The sequence below is a fragment of the Ptychodera flava genome, chromosome 4, assembly GCF_041260155.1.
Source record: "Ptychodera flava strain L36383 chromosome 4, AS_Pfla_20210202, whole genome shotgun sequence".
Taxonomy (NCBI): Eukaryota; Metazoa; Hemichordata; class Enteropneusta; family Ptychoderidae; genus Ptychodera; species Ptychodera flava.
Genome location: NC_091931.1, coordinates 41,152,884 through 41,170,143, shown reverse-complemented (window position 1 = coordinate 41,170,143; position 17,260 = coordinate 41,152,884). Strand labels below are relative to the sequence as shown.

General features: G+C 36.1%; 1 protein-coding gene across 30 annotated transcripts in view; it reads left to right on the top strand.

The window, feature by feature from the left end:
• The window catches only part of LOC139131766 (trichohyalin-like), a 79,293-nt gene that overhangs the window by 32,620 nt on the left and 29,413 nt on the right, over positions 1–17,260 (top strand). For 17 of the 30 annotated variants that reach the window (XM_070698000.1, XM_070698011.1, XM_070698014.1 and 14 more), the window contains one exon: positions 5,734–5,831. In XM_070698000.1, coding sequence (XP_070554101.1) covers positions 5,734–5,831 — 98 coding nt within the window. Of the gene's footprint in view, positions 1–5,733; positions 5,848–17,260 lie in introns of all 30 variants that reach the window. The other 13 variants (XM_070698017.1, XM_070698018.1, XM_070698019.1 and 10 more) reach the window with 1 other exon arrangement.

Genomic DNA, 17,260 nt, shown 5'->3' with positions numbered 1-17,260 from the left:
AAACATATTTAAATAAAATATATTCTCTGATTTGACATATGTACACGTATTAGAATACATTGTATGGTGATCAATTTTAACTGTCTTAACCTGATATTGATACTGTGTATCAAAGCAAATGTTTGTCACAGTGAGCTTCAGGCTACCTTGATTTTTATGATGCTTTTTAATAACCTGTTAAAGGTTTAATAGAAATGGTACATAAACTGCAAACCAAAAGTTGCCTTTCATGGGTATATTTAGGACATGTACTGTACATCAGAAAAAAATTGTAGGCTGTGGGTGGACGGATAGGGGTGTATGTGCACACCTCAGTGCTTATGCTGATAAACTGTGTCATATCTGAGAACCAACAATATGACATATGACACAGCATACCAGCGGAATGTTAAGTAGTATATCTGAATTCATCCAGGCTGAAATCATTTTAAGCAAGTAATACATATTCATGTACCATTTCAATGTGAAGTACCGATATTTGACTAAAAGTTTCCCTTGACATTGCACATGACATCGCTCCACTGGGAATGTTGTGAGGTCATTGAATGGCTGGATTGTTCCTGGTGCTTGATCCGTGTTGCCCTTTGCAAAGAAGAATACCATGGATGACTTGCAGGCTTTTTGTGCACTTGACACACTTGAACGATTGCATTGAGCAATATACACATACATCTATGCCACATAAATTATCTCAAGTCTCCATTCTCTGCATGCAATTTTCTTAATCCCTGCCTTTGATTTATGCCATTCTGTTCAGGAAAACGGGGCTGATATGGTTAGATTTCCGGCAGTAACAAAAAAAATCCAGGTGTGTCCAAGCTGCTGATGCCCTTGAGTGCATGTGCCCTTGAGAGTGTGTTATGAGGGTGACACAGTGTTGCAGCAACTGTTCACACTGAAGGACATGGTATTTATGATTGTGAATGCATTCAGTGGTGTATAGCGTCATATTTTTGTATAGTAAAGGATATTGAAAGGCAGGGTGTGTCTGGTCGTTATTAACACCAAGGTGTGTAACTGGGTTTGTACAGTGTAACCGGCATGGTTGATTGTACATGATTGTACATACCGGTATGTAGGTGTTCACAATGACTGGTGTGTAAATATTAAACTGAGGGTGTTGTCACAGGTCACAGTGCTGTATGACTGTACACAGTTAGGATAGAGGACAGTGACTGATGACACACTGTAGGACAGTTCATAATGAACAATTTTATGTGTAAGGTGTACGCTTCTAGGACTATTATCAGATCAACCATTACGGATCAGTCCTGTAATTAGCTGATCTAATGTCTGAATAGGTTCTGTTGTCGTTCTGACATATACAGCCTCAGTTTTTTCACCAGTTATAAGATGAAGGCAAGGCACTGTCATAAGTATTGCCTCCGATAAGAAATGATGTGTCCGAGAATTTGGTCTTCTCTTAAATTACAGTGTACTTTTCCAGCGTTGCTCTTCCCAACAGATACTGTTCCATATCCTGCCCAGCTGGTATTGTTTTCATGGTAACCGCTGTGTTTGTCAAGGCCCTCATGTCCTGGTATTGTTTTCATGGTAATCGCTGTGTTTGTCAAGGCCCTCATGGTTCATTTGTCACTGTCAGGTCAACTTGTTTATAACAACCAGTGTAGCGTTACATGTCCTTAATAAGTTGTTTTGGTAGATTCAAACATTTGAAGGTCCTCAAAACTGAATTATATCAATGTTATTTTCACAAAGTGTCGCTAAAAGCCAAAACATATATACCAGTTATAGTTTTTACTGACTTGACCAGGTAAATTTACAGCATATACCATAGCTGTGTATCACAGTGATCCTCTACTTCAAGCTACCTTGCAAACTTTATGCTGATTTAAATGAATTGAGATGTCCATAAAATGTTTTACCCTTATCCTACCAGGCCTATTACTTCAGAATCTCTATCTGCTGAGTCAGCCAAAACTTGCACATATTTTCACCTACTTGGCATAGTTATCCATGGCAGGTTTAATCAATAAAAAATCATGTTTCCAGTGTGTGTTTTCAGGGGCTTCAAATGTTCAAGTCTTCGGTAAACTGCAACAAATGGCACTGTTATTGGTATACATACCGTACTGGTTTTACCCAATTTTACCTGATGGTTACACATAAACTCTGCAAGATAAGGCATTTTCTGGTGCAGAATTCAGAAAAATATCTTATAGAAGATACATTCTTTCACTCCAACTTTGCCAAAAAATTGTTTTCCTGACAGAATATTTTTGTATATATGTTATACATGCCCTCTTGTTTCATATACACACTATTGCAGTGACTTCCCATGATTCAATGGATTTGTACAGAAAGCATTTCATGTTCTTGTATCTTGATGCTTTAGACCCCTTCACCACCATGGTTTTGTCCACCCCTTTTATGGGGAGTTTGGACTTGTAAGTAGTGGGGTAGAAGACAAAAACATTGGGGAGTGTGGACTTGTAAGTAGTGGGGTAGAACTAGAAGACAATAACGTTGTAACACAATGTGGCGGTGAGACTATAACCTGTAAGTGTTCACCTCCAATTCCATATAAACAGATTAACACTCATCATTGATAACAATAGGCATTATGGTGAAAGGGTTAAACGACTAAAAAACAAAAATAAACCAGCAGCTTTTTTCCTACGACAATCTTTTCTGTCAGAGATCACAGACACACACTCAAAGACACTTACTCTCACACACAATATCAGATCAGAGAATATACATTGCTAACGTTGTTCGATCAAGCAGTGACTTGCATTCAGATCAAATACAGACTCAATAGAGAAGTTCAGCCCAAACTAGGTTGTCTCCTGTGTAGTCATTATAAGTTGCTTGAATATGTTGTTCCGGTGCTCTCTCTAGGGCATTCCTCTCTGGAGACTAGTGTCGCTTACAAACACACACTGACTGCAAAGTATTCCATTATATGCAAGTGGAAACAGTTGTTTTCAAGTTGAAATCCAGGGGGGAAAGTCGGCATTGAATGAAGCAGTAGGCAAGATGTGTACAAGCTAGTGTCAAATAACACACTATTATGCTGGCCATTCTGAACAATTACAAGGTAGTGACTCATGAACGAGTCGTAGATTTTGAAAAAGATTCCAAGGAAGCTAGGTATTGCATAATGATACATTTGTATAGAAATGGTGACTTAACAGGATAAAATCCTTCTGAAATTTTACAGAATCCTGAATTGTAATTGGCAGTGATGGAAGAACACCGATAAATGAAAATAATTAAATACTAGTGTATGTATAGTGTATACATATGTAGATAGAACGTGAACTGTCTTTACAGCAAAATTTGTTTGATTAAATTTGTCAATAACGTATATGGAATAGCGCAACATGATTCTGTAACAAAACGTTTTGTATGCTAAATGCAACTCTCAGAGTTAAAGTCCTGGGAACACAGGCTACTATTCCATTCTCAACAAAATAACGAACAAGACAATACTACCAAGGCAACAATAAATATGTACATCGTTCTTGATTATGCAAAGGTGTGCTGTTTTTCCATGCTTCATCGAAAACACAAGTATCTTTACTGGTACTTGAGTGGTTGAAGTCTCTGTGTTACCTGACTGGTATACTGTGTTGTGTCCATAAAGAACTCATGATGGTCATGCCTCCAGAGAATACCAGTACACATTGGTGCTTACATCGAAAGAATCTGCTGTCGTAAATGACCAAAACATGCCATCACTTCTTAATTTGTCTTGAGAAAGGTCAGAAAGGGATTTTCTGTAACTGCAGATAAGATAAAGAAGATAGACATTCTTTAAGGAACACTGCAACGTTCATGATTTTTCATTCTCTGCAACATTCCTCACAGAATAATGTCACCACAGGAGGTCAGCGCATGCGACCTTTGACCTCAACAACAATAAGGCATCATTCTCCAGAAAGTCTGTACTCTCCTATATTTAGTTATGAGGCCAACATTGGTGTAGTTGTCGGCTTTGAATCAAATGGCGGAGAATTTAGGTCAGAATTGTAGACTGCTTTCGTATTGATATTTCAGAAAACAGAAATTGTTATGGTTTTTTAGCTTCATTCCTATTTTTACCGTACTATATTTACTACGCATATGTGCTTTAGAGTCGCGAAATTATTTCTTCTGAATTTCTTTATTTATTTCGGCAAATATTTTTCTTGATATTTTCTTATATGCATTCATAATGTAACACACCGTTGCAGATCCTGCTAAAAGATTCAAGGAATTAATATCATTTCCATAAGATCAGCCTCGTACTGTATTATTTTCAACCTCTCACCAACATGTTTCCGAGTAATCAAAAATGTGTAAAATGGTAAAATTACTGTAAGCTATAAAACTTTAGGTTTATTAGTGTTTTTCTCCGAGACTCTTAACATAATTAAACCAACATTTAGTGAATCTTGGAACAGGTTTATGAAAATGTAACAGTTGGTCTGTGGAAGACATCTTTTCAAATTTCCTCAGGGAATTTGACTGGCAGTAGTTTATAGCACAGACATGACACAATTGAAATTCATGGGTCCATAGATTCATACATTGGTCAATCTTCCTTCTCTACATGAAATACAAGGATTATTTGCACAGTACGTGTGACTTTTTTCCAAACAAAGCATGCATAGTAACACATTGACTTGGACTTGTGGAGTCATGCATGGTTGTCACGTTCAAATTGTCATTCCAAACCCCTTATCTTTCAATTTGGTCAATACCATTGACCTTTGGACAAAAGTCTGGCCAATTTCATCCCACGTCAATAAGTTTTTTCAAAGTCAGTTCTTTCTGTGATCTCCTCCAAATTCCTTCCTATGAGGCAACTGGTGATTTGTCTATTTGTAAAATAGCTTCATCACAGAGCAAGGACAAAATGACATTGTAGTTACGATACGTCAGTGACAGATCATGTTAAAAATAAGATACGTGACAATTGGTATATTTGTTGAATATGACCAGATACACGTGAAGAATATCTGTAATTTAACGTGATATACAAAGTTAATGGTTTGAAGATTTGTTCATGTGGTCAATGTCCCACATTTTATTTTCAATGCCAGCTCTTTTTGATAAAACCAAACCACAGCTGCATTGGAATGTGTCTGAAATTCTTAAGATACGAACCAATTGTAAATCAATATGTATAGCAGGTCAAAGGTCAAGACACCCACAAACCCCATGACCAGTAGCAATGATTTAGGTCCCCACTGGCAGGAGTCCCGTTTCCTGTCATTCCAGTGTTTCAGTAGTTCAATATTGCACAGTGGGAATCCAGTAGTGTATTTGAATTTGGCAAGGCCCAGTGTATGTGTACATGTATATCCTCACTCTGTCTACCATGTCAGAATAATGAAAACAGCCTGAGACAGGGATAGGAAGAGGGGTAAGTTAGTATGAGGAGGGGAGCTACAGCCAGAGGGCAGGTCTTGATCACATTGAAACTTTGTGTTATTTACACTCACCATTAACATAATGATGAGACAGCAACATATATGGCAGTATGTTTAACCCTTTCACCTCTTTGGTTTGGTCCAAATGTACTGTTTTGTATGGCAAGGTAGGACCTTAACACAGGGAAATAGGGGAAAAGGGTTAAAAGAGGAGTAAATTTAAATATTATGTGAAAAACTGAAACAAAAAAAGATCGTTCAAGGAGTTATACATGATTGTCACATCAGTAAAATTTAAATCAAAAACACAATGACTGTTATCCTAATGTTTGTCATTTCATGTTTTTTGCAGGATAACATCAACCAATTTTTGCGGGCCTGTGAGAGTCTTGGATTATCCGGTTCTCAAATATTTGACGCGTGTGATCTTCAAGACGTTACCAGGGGAAGGTAAGTCTTTCACAGGGTGTGTCACCAACAAATCACATGATTACAAGAAAATGCCGTTTTACTCGCCACTTTCGCTTGGCATTTGAGAAATATTTTGTTTGTTGTGGAGGTTGTGTTTGGAGAGATCATGTTGCTGGCATATTTCCAGGATTTTTTCGCTTTGTCAATTCAGGCCGTACGAATAAATGAAGGTACTCTCCAGACAACTGTGAAAGGAAATAAAATAAATGCTACCATATGTTGCTTATGCAGGCTGTGATGTTTATAATTATACATCATAAATAATTTGTAGTTATAGTACAGACATGTTGACTTCTGTTATGTTACAATATAATATGTCATGCAATCATCTTGAAAAGATCAGCGCTTCTACATATGTAAAAATTGTAGCTGTAGGACATTTCTAGTTGTCGTAGACACTAAATTGCAAGATTTCACCGAAATATGGTGGCTGTTATGTATAATTTTTATTATTAACGGTAGCAATAATGGCACTTAATAACAGCATTACCTCATGTTCTGTTTTGTTAACACACACATAAGCAAAAGTCATTCAAAACAAGGAACCAAAAAGAATAGATTCGAAAGGAATTTTTGCCCAGGGATATGCAGCTTGTCTCTCCAGGGCCAATATGTGTCGTTATTATAAACTCCGAACACTGTTACCATTTAATAGAATAAAATACTATGGCCCATAACCCTGAACAAAGGCATTCCCACATCTCTAAAATGCTTGAAAGATGTGTAGGGTGACAAGGTAGGACAGACTGGTCATTTGTCTGTTGTGCCATAGTTCAACACCCCGCAGTGTTATTCTCAATACATGGCAGGTTTTAGAATGTGCCGGGTGACCCTTGACCTCTTGCTTGGCAAAAATGCAAGGCAGCTTGGCGGTACCAGTGCTCGTTTATAATTGTTCAAAATTCTCATGCAAAGCTGTAATCAGAAATGATATTGACATGATGCAGGTATTTTGTAGACTGGTGAAGATTTGCTGATAATTCATTACAATTCCATTATATCTGTTCTTGGCTAGCAGATGTGAAATGTATAATCTTACAATTTCTGTGTCAAATACCTTTTCATCATGCAGGCTTTAATCTGAGTGCTAGTTTATTACACTTGCCCTTTTACAAGCGTTAGCACCTGTTTGTAATGGATACGACTCCTAGAAATCACTGTGACAGCTGATGTCGTAATCGTATCTCTCGCAGAAAATCCAATAACATGTATGTTATTGTACATGAAATATGCCCGTGACAACACCCTGTGTTTTAATCCCATCAACAACAGTGAAAGGGCTTACACTGTAACCATTCAAATTTCACAAAACACTGTCACACAAAGATTATTGTTTGACAAAGGTGAGATATTCTTTTGTTGAACAGGTGAACTGAAAGATTTCTGTTTTGCTAGTATTTGCCTAACAATCTAGAGCCTGTACATGTATGTGCCGTCAATAGCCTAGAGCCTGCATGTGCCTTCAACGGTCTAGGATTTTTCTAGTCTGTTTTAGGCTCTGCCTGTAGAGCCTGAGATGAATTGGTGAGATTCTAAACTAGCAGTGACTAGTGACTCAAAGACTAAAAGCCTATCACCTCTCAGCTTAATATATGAAGTTGCCGTCATCTGTTCATTATGATGGAAATTTTGTATTGTTTGGAAGATCAGTGCTGTTGGTGTGTATCTTTTAGTAAAAGATTGATCAGTTCAAAATATACCTTTCACTTTATGTACACACAGAGCAGATAAACTCTAGTATTTGCCAGACATATTTGCTGTTGAGCTGCAAGTACCGGTGTACAGGGAAGTGACGTCTGGAGTAGCTCTTAAATAATTTATGATCGACATCATTTAGGTTCATGGTTGATGTTGGTAATGTATTACATGGCATTGGAACACATTTACAGAACAAGTAATATTGATTTGCGTCATAAACATGTGTTGATATGGCTTCAAAGTCGTATGTCATTAATGTTGAACTTCTGTTATTGTAATGAGTATTTATTGAAAAAATGAAACAGTGTGGTAATGCAAGGAATACAAGAATTTTCACACAACCAGATTTACATGGTTTTAAACACTTTAGTTGGTAGAAATTGCGGGTCATCTTCTATTTATCATGCAAAACCATATCAGTGTATCAGTTTTAAACAGCTGCAAAAATTAAAACGGTGGTTATAAAATGTGAAGAGAGTTTTGATTTAGTAATTTTCCCTTGCCTTGATTAGTCAATATAATTTATCCATTCCATCATCAATATTTAGCCTTAAGATGTGTGAGTGCTCCTCTGATTTGCTGAGAAAAAACCTGAACATCGCTAAATATTTGTGTCACTGCTGTAGGAGGTTAAAATGTCTAATAGCCAGTAGCCTTGTAGCTCATGGTAATTGATTCACAGACCTCTGCATTTACATCCCATGGATATCTGTCTGAATTCAGATGAAAGCAATTATATATGTAGTTTCTGGGCCACAGTATCTGCAGGGCATCATGTCTGGTCAGTATTTGAATGTCATCAGCTGCATGTACAAACCAATTTGTCTTCATTCAACCTTTAAAAATGTCCAGTATGGTTTTTCTGTCACACAATTTCATTATTGCCTAAAGTGTAATGAAATTAGTTCTGGATGCGATGAAATTATCCAAGAGTTGATTGCTTTTCTGTCCTTCAGAGGCTCAGAAGGTGTAGCCTATACAATTTTCTGCACAATGGGAGATGCACAATGTTGAACATATCATTTATCATTGCCTGGATAGTGATTCCATGGAGAGGGTTCAAAGTATGCAAAGTGTGGCAGTGTACATTGTTACAATGTTGCAGTATTTGATACAGTGTTACAATATCTCATAAAATGTTGCAATAATTGAAATTGGTTTACATTACAGCATTTAAAATTTCTGAAATTTCAAAGGACACTTTTCTCACCTAAATAAATAAATAGATAGTATCGTATTGAAAAATCTCTTCACAATTGAGATGCAATTCCAATCCTCATTGTTGTAAAACAGTGTAAAGTTAAAATCAAAAAATTTTTTTCTTAAAGTCAAGACAGAAATTAGTCATAAAAAAGAAATCAATACGTTCGACTGTTAAATTAAGTTGTGACAAGTGATATTACTATAATACTTTCATTGCTTTTGGTTTTCTTTTAAATACCCTTTTTCCATGCATTTTCTGTAATGTTATCAAGTCAACAGTCATGAGGAAAGTCTTCCATCTTTGTGGCAAGAGCAACATCAGCATTTAAAAGTCACATCAAATCGAGTTGTGACATATTTTATGTGTGACCCCACTGTCTTCTCAGTGCAAGGTTTAACACTCATAATGCTATTTTCCAACTGAAAAACACAATTTTATCATGTTCACAAGTTGTGTACTAAAAATTTCAATGTGATATAGGGAGTAGAGCAAGAAATTGTATTTTACAGACAAACAAGAATACTGGCATAAAAACCATCAAAAGTGACAGTGAGAGGAACTTTAAAAGACCCATCTCAGTGTAAACTAGAAAAAGGAGAGGAATTCCGTTAATGGTACTTTCCTCAAGAATTCATTTCCCTAGTGGCGAAATATTTAGAAAACTTAGCGTAGTAAATTGATTGAATGTTTGATAGGTTGGAAGTAGACCTTGAATTCCATGGAATGCCGTAGCATTTCCATAGAATTCCACAGCAATTCCAGTGATTGAGTTTTAAGTATCCATTTGATCTGCCGGAAAAAGTTTGGCAAATGCTGTTTGTAGCTTTCATGAATTTTCCTTGAATACCTGACATTCCTGTTTCCTTTTCCAAAGAGGAATTCAGCTGTTGATGTGCATGAACTGTGCAAGAATTTCATTGAAGTATGGGGACCTCTTCCATGTCACAACCAAGCAGCATAACTTTATTCAATTTACTGTAAAATATGTAAACTTTATGAAACTTTGTTGCAGGATAGTAGTTTAGGTTGACATAGGTATTTCCTGTGACTAGTTATACTACTGTATTTAAAAATTATTCCCCCCTCCCCGAGTTCTAAACACAGGACCACTTTCTTGACCCCAGCCACACCCTTTTATTTAGTGGTGTTTTGTATTTTAAATGTGTTGTCTTAATGGGTGAATTTAAATCAATTTCACCTATTCCATGAAAAAGATTTTCATAATTTTTTGCTGGTAGAAGAAAGACAATTATTTTCATTTATTTATTAAAAATGGGAAATTCTGTTTTACAATTATGCTGAAGGTGTAATTATGTTAAAATCAGTGTTAGCCTGAGATTGCCTTTCGCAGCAAGTAAATAAAGACGTACCCTCTAAGATAATGTTGAATTATGCTTGTGCGCGGCACAAGCCCAGCATTTCTGTACTCTTGTCTTGTGTAATTGACTGCAAAAGAATCTGCCATCCAGTGCAAGTTTATCAATCTTTCTGATAGCCCAGTGGATCACGTACAAGTTTTGTAACAGTAGATTCCATTTGTGCAATTAGGAAACAAATGTGTTCCGGCTTTACCTCAATTATATCCTGCTTGGATTTCCTTTCTGCTGCTGTTCAACAGCCGCATCAGTTCTTGTCTGACATGCAAAATGGCCGTGTTTATAGTTTCAGAAAAGTATTGTGAAACATTTTTATTGCATTTTTAAAATGTTAACATAGTGATTTGAATTTATTTGAAAACATGTAAGGAAATTTCCGCTGTTAAACAATATAACATAAACTGTACAGCCACTTTTATGTTTAGAAAGACTTACAGGTACGACAGTTCACAGTTTAACAGTTCAATGGTTGCAATTTTCTTCCAGTAATTTGAACAAATTAATTTGAATTTGAAGGTATGGAATTGACTTTCATCAAATGTTTGTCTAGTTCAGCATGCTTTGTTGTTCTATCCATCTTTGATAGAAGTTTTGAAAGTTTCACCCTCATGTAGGCTGCAGTAATCATTTTCTTGTTTTTGAATGCTGTCTATCAATATGGCTGACAATGATGGAAGGTACGACTAATTTTTCAGTACAGGTTGTGTTACTCATGTCAGTCAGGAAAAAAAAGCCAGGATAGTCAAAGGCCCTAAAAATGGGAGTCTGTGGTATAATCACATTTTACAATCAATCCAGGAATTTTGGCGAAATATTAACTCAGTGAATTAACCTTTATAGGTCATATTAAATCCACCAGCTTTACGTCTTTCAGCCATTTTAGGTCGTTAAATTTCTAGCCCGTATACCATCCGGGGTCAGAGAGTTTTATTAAGAATTCTTTAATGCAAAAAGTTGAAGGTATGCCAAAATTGAAAACATCAGGTTACTGTAGGTCATCTGAACAAAGAAAAAAAGTTAAGCAGGCAGTAAAATTTTCACAAGTAGTGGTCTAAAGGTTATTTCAGTTCATAGTATTTCAGTGAGGTCATCTGAGTTTATTTGGTTTGAGCAGATGGTCAGAATGCTTAGAATTTAGCCAGGTTATCATACCCCTTGCCGGGTCATGATAAAGGGAAAAAATTTCCCAGAAAGACATCCGAGAGTTCATTTCATTCACTTGGGTGGCATCCTGTACCATGCACCGCCCTGTGTCATTATCTAGTCAGTCACAGATAACAAGTCAATTTGTAATTCCAGAAAACATGACATCAGTGTGTACACATGCATGTGAAGTGCTGAACTAGGCTAGACATAATGATAACCCCATGTTCAGTCAGTCAGTGTGCTGATAAAGGTAGAGGTCAAAGGTTAAACCCTCTCATCTATAGTACTCATTTAGCCCCAGGACAAGAAACAATGACTAGTCAGAATAAACGGACACTGTGTTTGCCAGTCTCTGGAAGCACTGAAGTGGCTGAATAGTGATAATGAGGACACACACACACACACCCCCCCCCCCCCGTGTCACATGTTTTCAAATCATTTAGATGAATGAAACTGGCTACAAAAAGCCAACACCCCTTGTCTCTTTCTAAGATTTCTTAGAATCTGATATTTTGTGACAGTGCAGGAAAACTCAGTGTATCTTTGATTTGAGTAATGCATGAATAAGTGTATGTACAATATAATATTGCTTTGAATATTAAGAATATTTATGCTAATGCTCAATTGACACTTGAAGTTGTGAGTGTCAGCCAAATGATATGGATTGTTTTCCGAGGATTACAAGTGAAAAAGCACTTATAGCCTCCTGCCTTCGCTGCAGCATTGCTAGATCCCAGTCCACGATTTGAAATAGACTGTGGTTTTGCTATCTTTCACTGTGTTATGCAAGATAACATCTATATATAAGAACAGGCCATTTTGTTTCTCAATAAGCCATTAACATTCAGTGGTTTGTTTTACAATTCACTTCAACAATATCCTTTATCTGACAGTCAATTTCCTCTCTACAATCAGTACCCTTCCTGTGAGTCATTTGCAGTCATTAACTTTCACAAAATTTCACCTTTAGAACACCTTGCCAACAAAGCTTTCACTTTTCCCTTCCCTTTTTTGATCCACAAAGACGTCGCTACCAATTAGACGCACATTTAGCAGATGTTTTTTCCACCTTCGGATTTCATTTTTGTGATCAGTAGGTATCACCACGACAAGGACTCTTCTTACACATCCCATTAAGTCACAACACAAAGTTCTCTCTTCATCAAGCTCTCACTCTCTCTTCTTCAATTTTGCCTATCCACTGTCTGATGATGCCCTTCTCTCAATCTGTGAAGTAGTCGCTTCAAAAGACAGACCAATTCAAGATTGTCTTCAAAAGATAAGATGAGACTCTGTAATCACATTCATGCTGAAAGATTTCATTAGCACTGCATAAAATTTACTAAACATAATTTTTTCGTATGTTCTCATTATTTTTTCAGGGCAGATTTTTTAAAGATTAATTATAAGTTGTTGAAGCCCATATGACAGATATACATGTAAATGCACAACAAAACTGAGATTTACAAATGGGAAAACCTCTGGAGAAATTAGTTTTAAGTACATACAACAGCAGCCACAAAAGATGAGCAGATTGTTTCTGCTTTTGTTCTCCCAAATATTACAGCTTTCTTGCTTCAGTTTTCTGCTTTGCTGTATCTCCAAGGGTGGTTCCTGACCTTTCAAACAACCCTTTGGTCTTTTTGAGTGAACTATTTTCCTCCCTTCCTGAGAGCATGTGTTTTTTCCTGGTCAACAGAAGGACAGGTCGTTGACCGAGTCATCGATTCATACCAGAGGGTTTATTTGTGAAGACCTTTCTAATTATTTGTGATTGTACAACTGAGTTGCATGATAGGTCTATTCATAGTGATATTTCAAGTGGAAAATCCAAGCAAGCCATTGTACATGTCAGCGTGCCCTTCAGCTAATTGCTCTGTGTTTCCTAACTTAACAATGACAAAGCAGATCATCAGTACTGTACCAAGTACCTTTCCAGAGACCTACACCTTCTTGATAGCTTTGTGGATTTTAGGAGAAATGTGCTGATGACATTGCTACCAACAACTGGTTACAAAAGTTGGTGTTTGTTTATTGTGATGTCAGTTTTAACCACTTAGCATTTTTATTCATCAGTTTGACATTTGTGAGCCATGCCAAATAATAAGTGTTACTATACTTGAATGTACACGCTTGGTACCATGTTTGCACATTTTATGCAAGAACACCAGCCTCATAGTGGGTATATCATTATATCTACTAAAAGTGTGTCTACACTTTCTTGATTTTAGAGCTATCTTCAAAACTTCACTACTAGTGCAATACAATGTGTCTTCTAACTGTCACCTGTTTAAAAGGTGTATTGTTTCCTTGGCAAACATTCCCCATTCACACCAATGCTATCCAAACACAAACTTTATTTTTGACCACAATGACATCAAATTTACTCAAATACTTTACAGTTTACTCTTGAAAGATAGGTTTGAATAGACTTGACCAGTTTCTATGAGAGTATCTAAAACATTCATGTGACAGTGAAAAATATTCTATCGTGTTGATATCTCATCTATCCCATACTTTTTTGTAGTCCTTCTTTACCAAGGAAATTCCAGAAATAACTGTTTATACATTTATTTCCCGATAATTTGGAATGCAATTAGACAGACAAAAGAAGTTATTGTAGAGGTAAAGACAGAAATTCAAACCAATTACTGACAAACAGAAAAATACAATACTCAGGAAATTGTGGTCAAACACTGGCATAAATAATTCTTTTGATCAGTGGTGTTTACAATTCACATTACATTACTGATCCTTTTAGTAATAGCTACTGTCAATAGATTGATAAAATTCTATTTAACTGTAACATTTTGATATTGAAAATAACAACAATACGTAAATGCTGACATGATATACCATGATTAACATATATTATCATGGAAGTTATTTTGCTTTTCGATGGGAAAATTTTGAGGTGTATTGTGGCCTGTGCAGTGCATGTACATGCATGTTACTGCTGTGGAAACCATCTCAGCTTCCATTGAAAAGCCTTGATCTAATTTACTTAGTTGATTCATAGCTGTGTAGAATGATAGAATGATAAATTTCACAAACTCAAATCATGCATAGTATGGTGATAATCAATAATAGCATGTTTTAATTCCCATTCATTTGTAATCAGATGTCATATGCATTGTAGCGTCATTGTTTTCAGAATTAATTTCCACTATTGCATACAAGTACGAGCAGTGTTTACAGGAATGAGATTGATCAGCTTGGCATTGAACTTTTTTGTTTATTGTATGTAACTGCTTGCATCAATGAAGATAATATCCCACTTTTATCACTTTTCTCTATTACCCACCTATCTATGAAAATAAACAAACCATAAAGGATAACTGTACTTAAAAAAACACATCTAAATTTGAATGACAATTGTATGTAAATTTGAATGACAATACATTGTAATTCTAAGTGACAAAAACAGAGCTGTAAAAGTTGAACTCCTGCCCTACCATTTGAACCATAGACAGTTTCTCTACTGTCTATGTTTGAACTGAGAGAGAAAACACCAGTACTTTTAATACTTTTGAAACAAACTTGACATGAAGGAGAACAATGGCAAATAGTTAAAATACAAACATAAAAATTCTAGTGTTTCACTATAATCTTCTTCTCTATTGTGAAAATCCAATTTCAGAAGATCAAAAAATGTGATGAATAAATTATAAACTAAGCTCTGGCACTTACAATTATGATGACATTTGTGTACAATTGAAGGAAAACAAAGTTAAGTAAACTGAACAGAAAGCAAGATTGTATAAATGAGGCATTTGGTGGACTGATGCTTCGGGTGAAGTGTCATCTTTTGCCTGAGATGACCTATGTCATATTCTGGGTTGAAATTCCTCAAAATGGCATGCCTACACAGTTTTATTGACATTGATCCATCTTTTCTGGAACAAGGAGCTCTACCACCAATACACTCCCTCCTTTCATAAAAATCATGTTTGTCTTTCATATATCTAATACTTCCCTTGACACTCTTAATAACTTATACTATGGTGTAAGACACAATGGTAAATTATTTGCCAATAAATGTAGATGTATTTCACCCAAGTTTCACCCGGGGGGTCACTCTAATAAAATATTCCATTTAGTGTCTCTTACATTCAAAAAAATTGCTATCACTTGTGTTTTTATTGTCATGTGACGCTCAATTTCTTCACAAGTTTCTATGAAAGTTTAAGTAATGATTTATCAGTTTTACTGTAAGTCATTGCTTCAAAGTTATCAAGTCAATAAAAGACAACCTTACAAAGGAATCTAACTAAATCAAATTTCATAACCTAAGTTGTGACTTATCATTGCAATATTGATTGTAAATCCACAACAAGTAAACTTTGAGGCCAAATGATCAGAAGCATTCACCTCAAGTTTTTCTTTTGTAAGTTTTGAAGGATTTTCTTGGTACTTTCTCCTCTGTGTTCAATGAATTGAGGTCACATGCCTAAGTATACGAAAACTGCTTCAGAAGTTGACAAGGACTGCAATAAAGGGGGCCATCTGTCCTCATTAGTGTTGTGATGTGGGTCGTAGAATGCAGTGAAATATTCCACATTACAGCCTTTATAGGCTGAATCACCATCATTGATATGCAAGTCACAGGAAACCTCATTGGTGTGGCTAAGCTTTAGCTGTTTTTCTATAATAATATGTCACAGTGTAGCATTGCTGTGAGACAGTGCCCGAACCAGCTCAACTGCCCATCTATTTTTAAAATTTCAATGATTGTGCCTCCTGTGTACCTGTGATTATCTTTTAAAGGAGGCTTTGTCATTCTTTACCATGTGTTTTTCAAAAAGGACACATACAGTATGATGGTAGGGATTGCCTGTCATACATTAGCTCATTTGAATTTCATGTTTGTCACCAATATGGCTACAAGATAATACCTTCGCACAGCTTTGGTCAGCAAACTCACCATAGTGATGATACAGCACATGTACACTCATACTAATAATGGTTCACTGTATACTGATCCATGTAATTTATTGATTTTGTGAGAAACCAATGAAGAAATATTTGGATAAATCTCAAATTCTGTGCCAGTATTGTATGTATCAGGTGTATACGACAGCCTGCTATTGAAATAAATCTATCTTTAGCAAATATGGAGGTATCAGCTATTTTAGGTGTCAACAGTATTGAATATGCTAGCTATTGCTATTGCTCTGCACTATTCTAGGTGAACCATCTATTTAGTTCTTTAAATCTGAAACAGGAAAGGGAGGTGTGGGGAGGGGGGGGGTTACAATAGATGTATCATCACTTTCTACATATACATGTATATTCAACTCAATGTATTTCCTCTGTACATCAATTGGTAGCTTGTTGATGGCGATGTACTATTTCTATCTGGCTACCCTAGACATATTCAATGACTACAAGCTGCCAGCTATAACAGTCATGTGTAAATGGGCTCTGCATATTTGCGTCCTGTGTTATAGTTGGATTGTACATGTGAAACACAGATTTTAGCCTCTGTGCACTAATCAGTTTGCAGTGCATAGAGGAGTATATGGTCCAGAAATGTAATAGTGGTGTTATATTTGACTATAGTCTGTGCTTGAACTCAGTCAGTCATGTACACATTAAGTACACATTGTTGAAGTAGTTAGCTTATGTTGTATCTGTAATATTGTCAGTGTTCTTTAGTTTCACATTTAAGACTTTCCCCTAAATTAGAATATTTTGTCTCTTCAAAACATAAGTACAAGAAAATATGTGACATTTCACATGAAATATGTTTCAAAAGAAAATGTACATTTCATGTTTTGCATATCTTCTCATGTGTATATCTGTACTTACCCATCTGTGGTACTGCCACTGTACAATTTACAATGCATTTGTCAAAGGCGATGCCCTGGCAAAATTTTTTTGAGTTCCCTAGTGTATCGATGCACTTTCAATAGGGGACAACAGAAATGGTACGGTCATTCCCAAATCATTTACACATGTTTTTTCCATCCTTTGCAAAAACA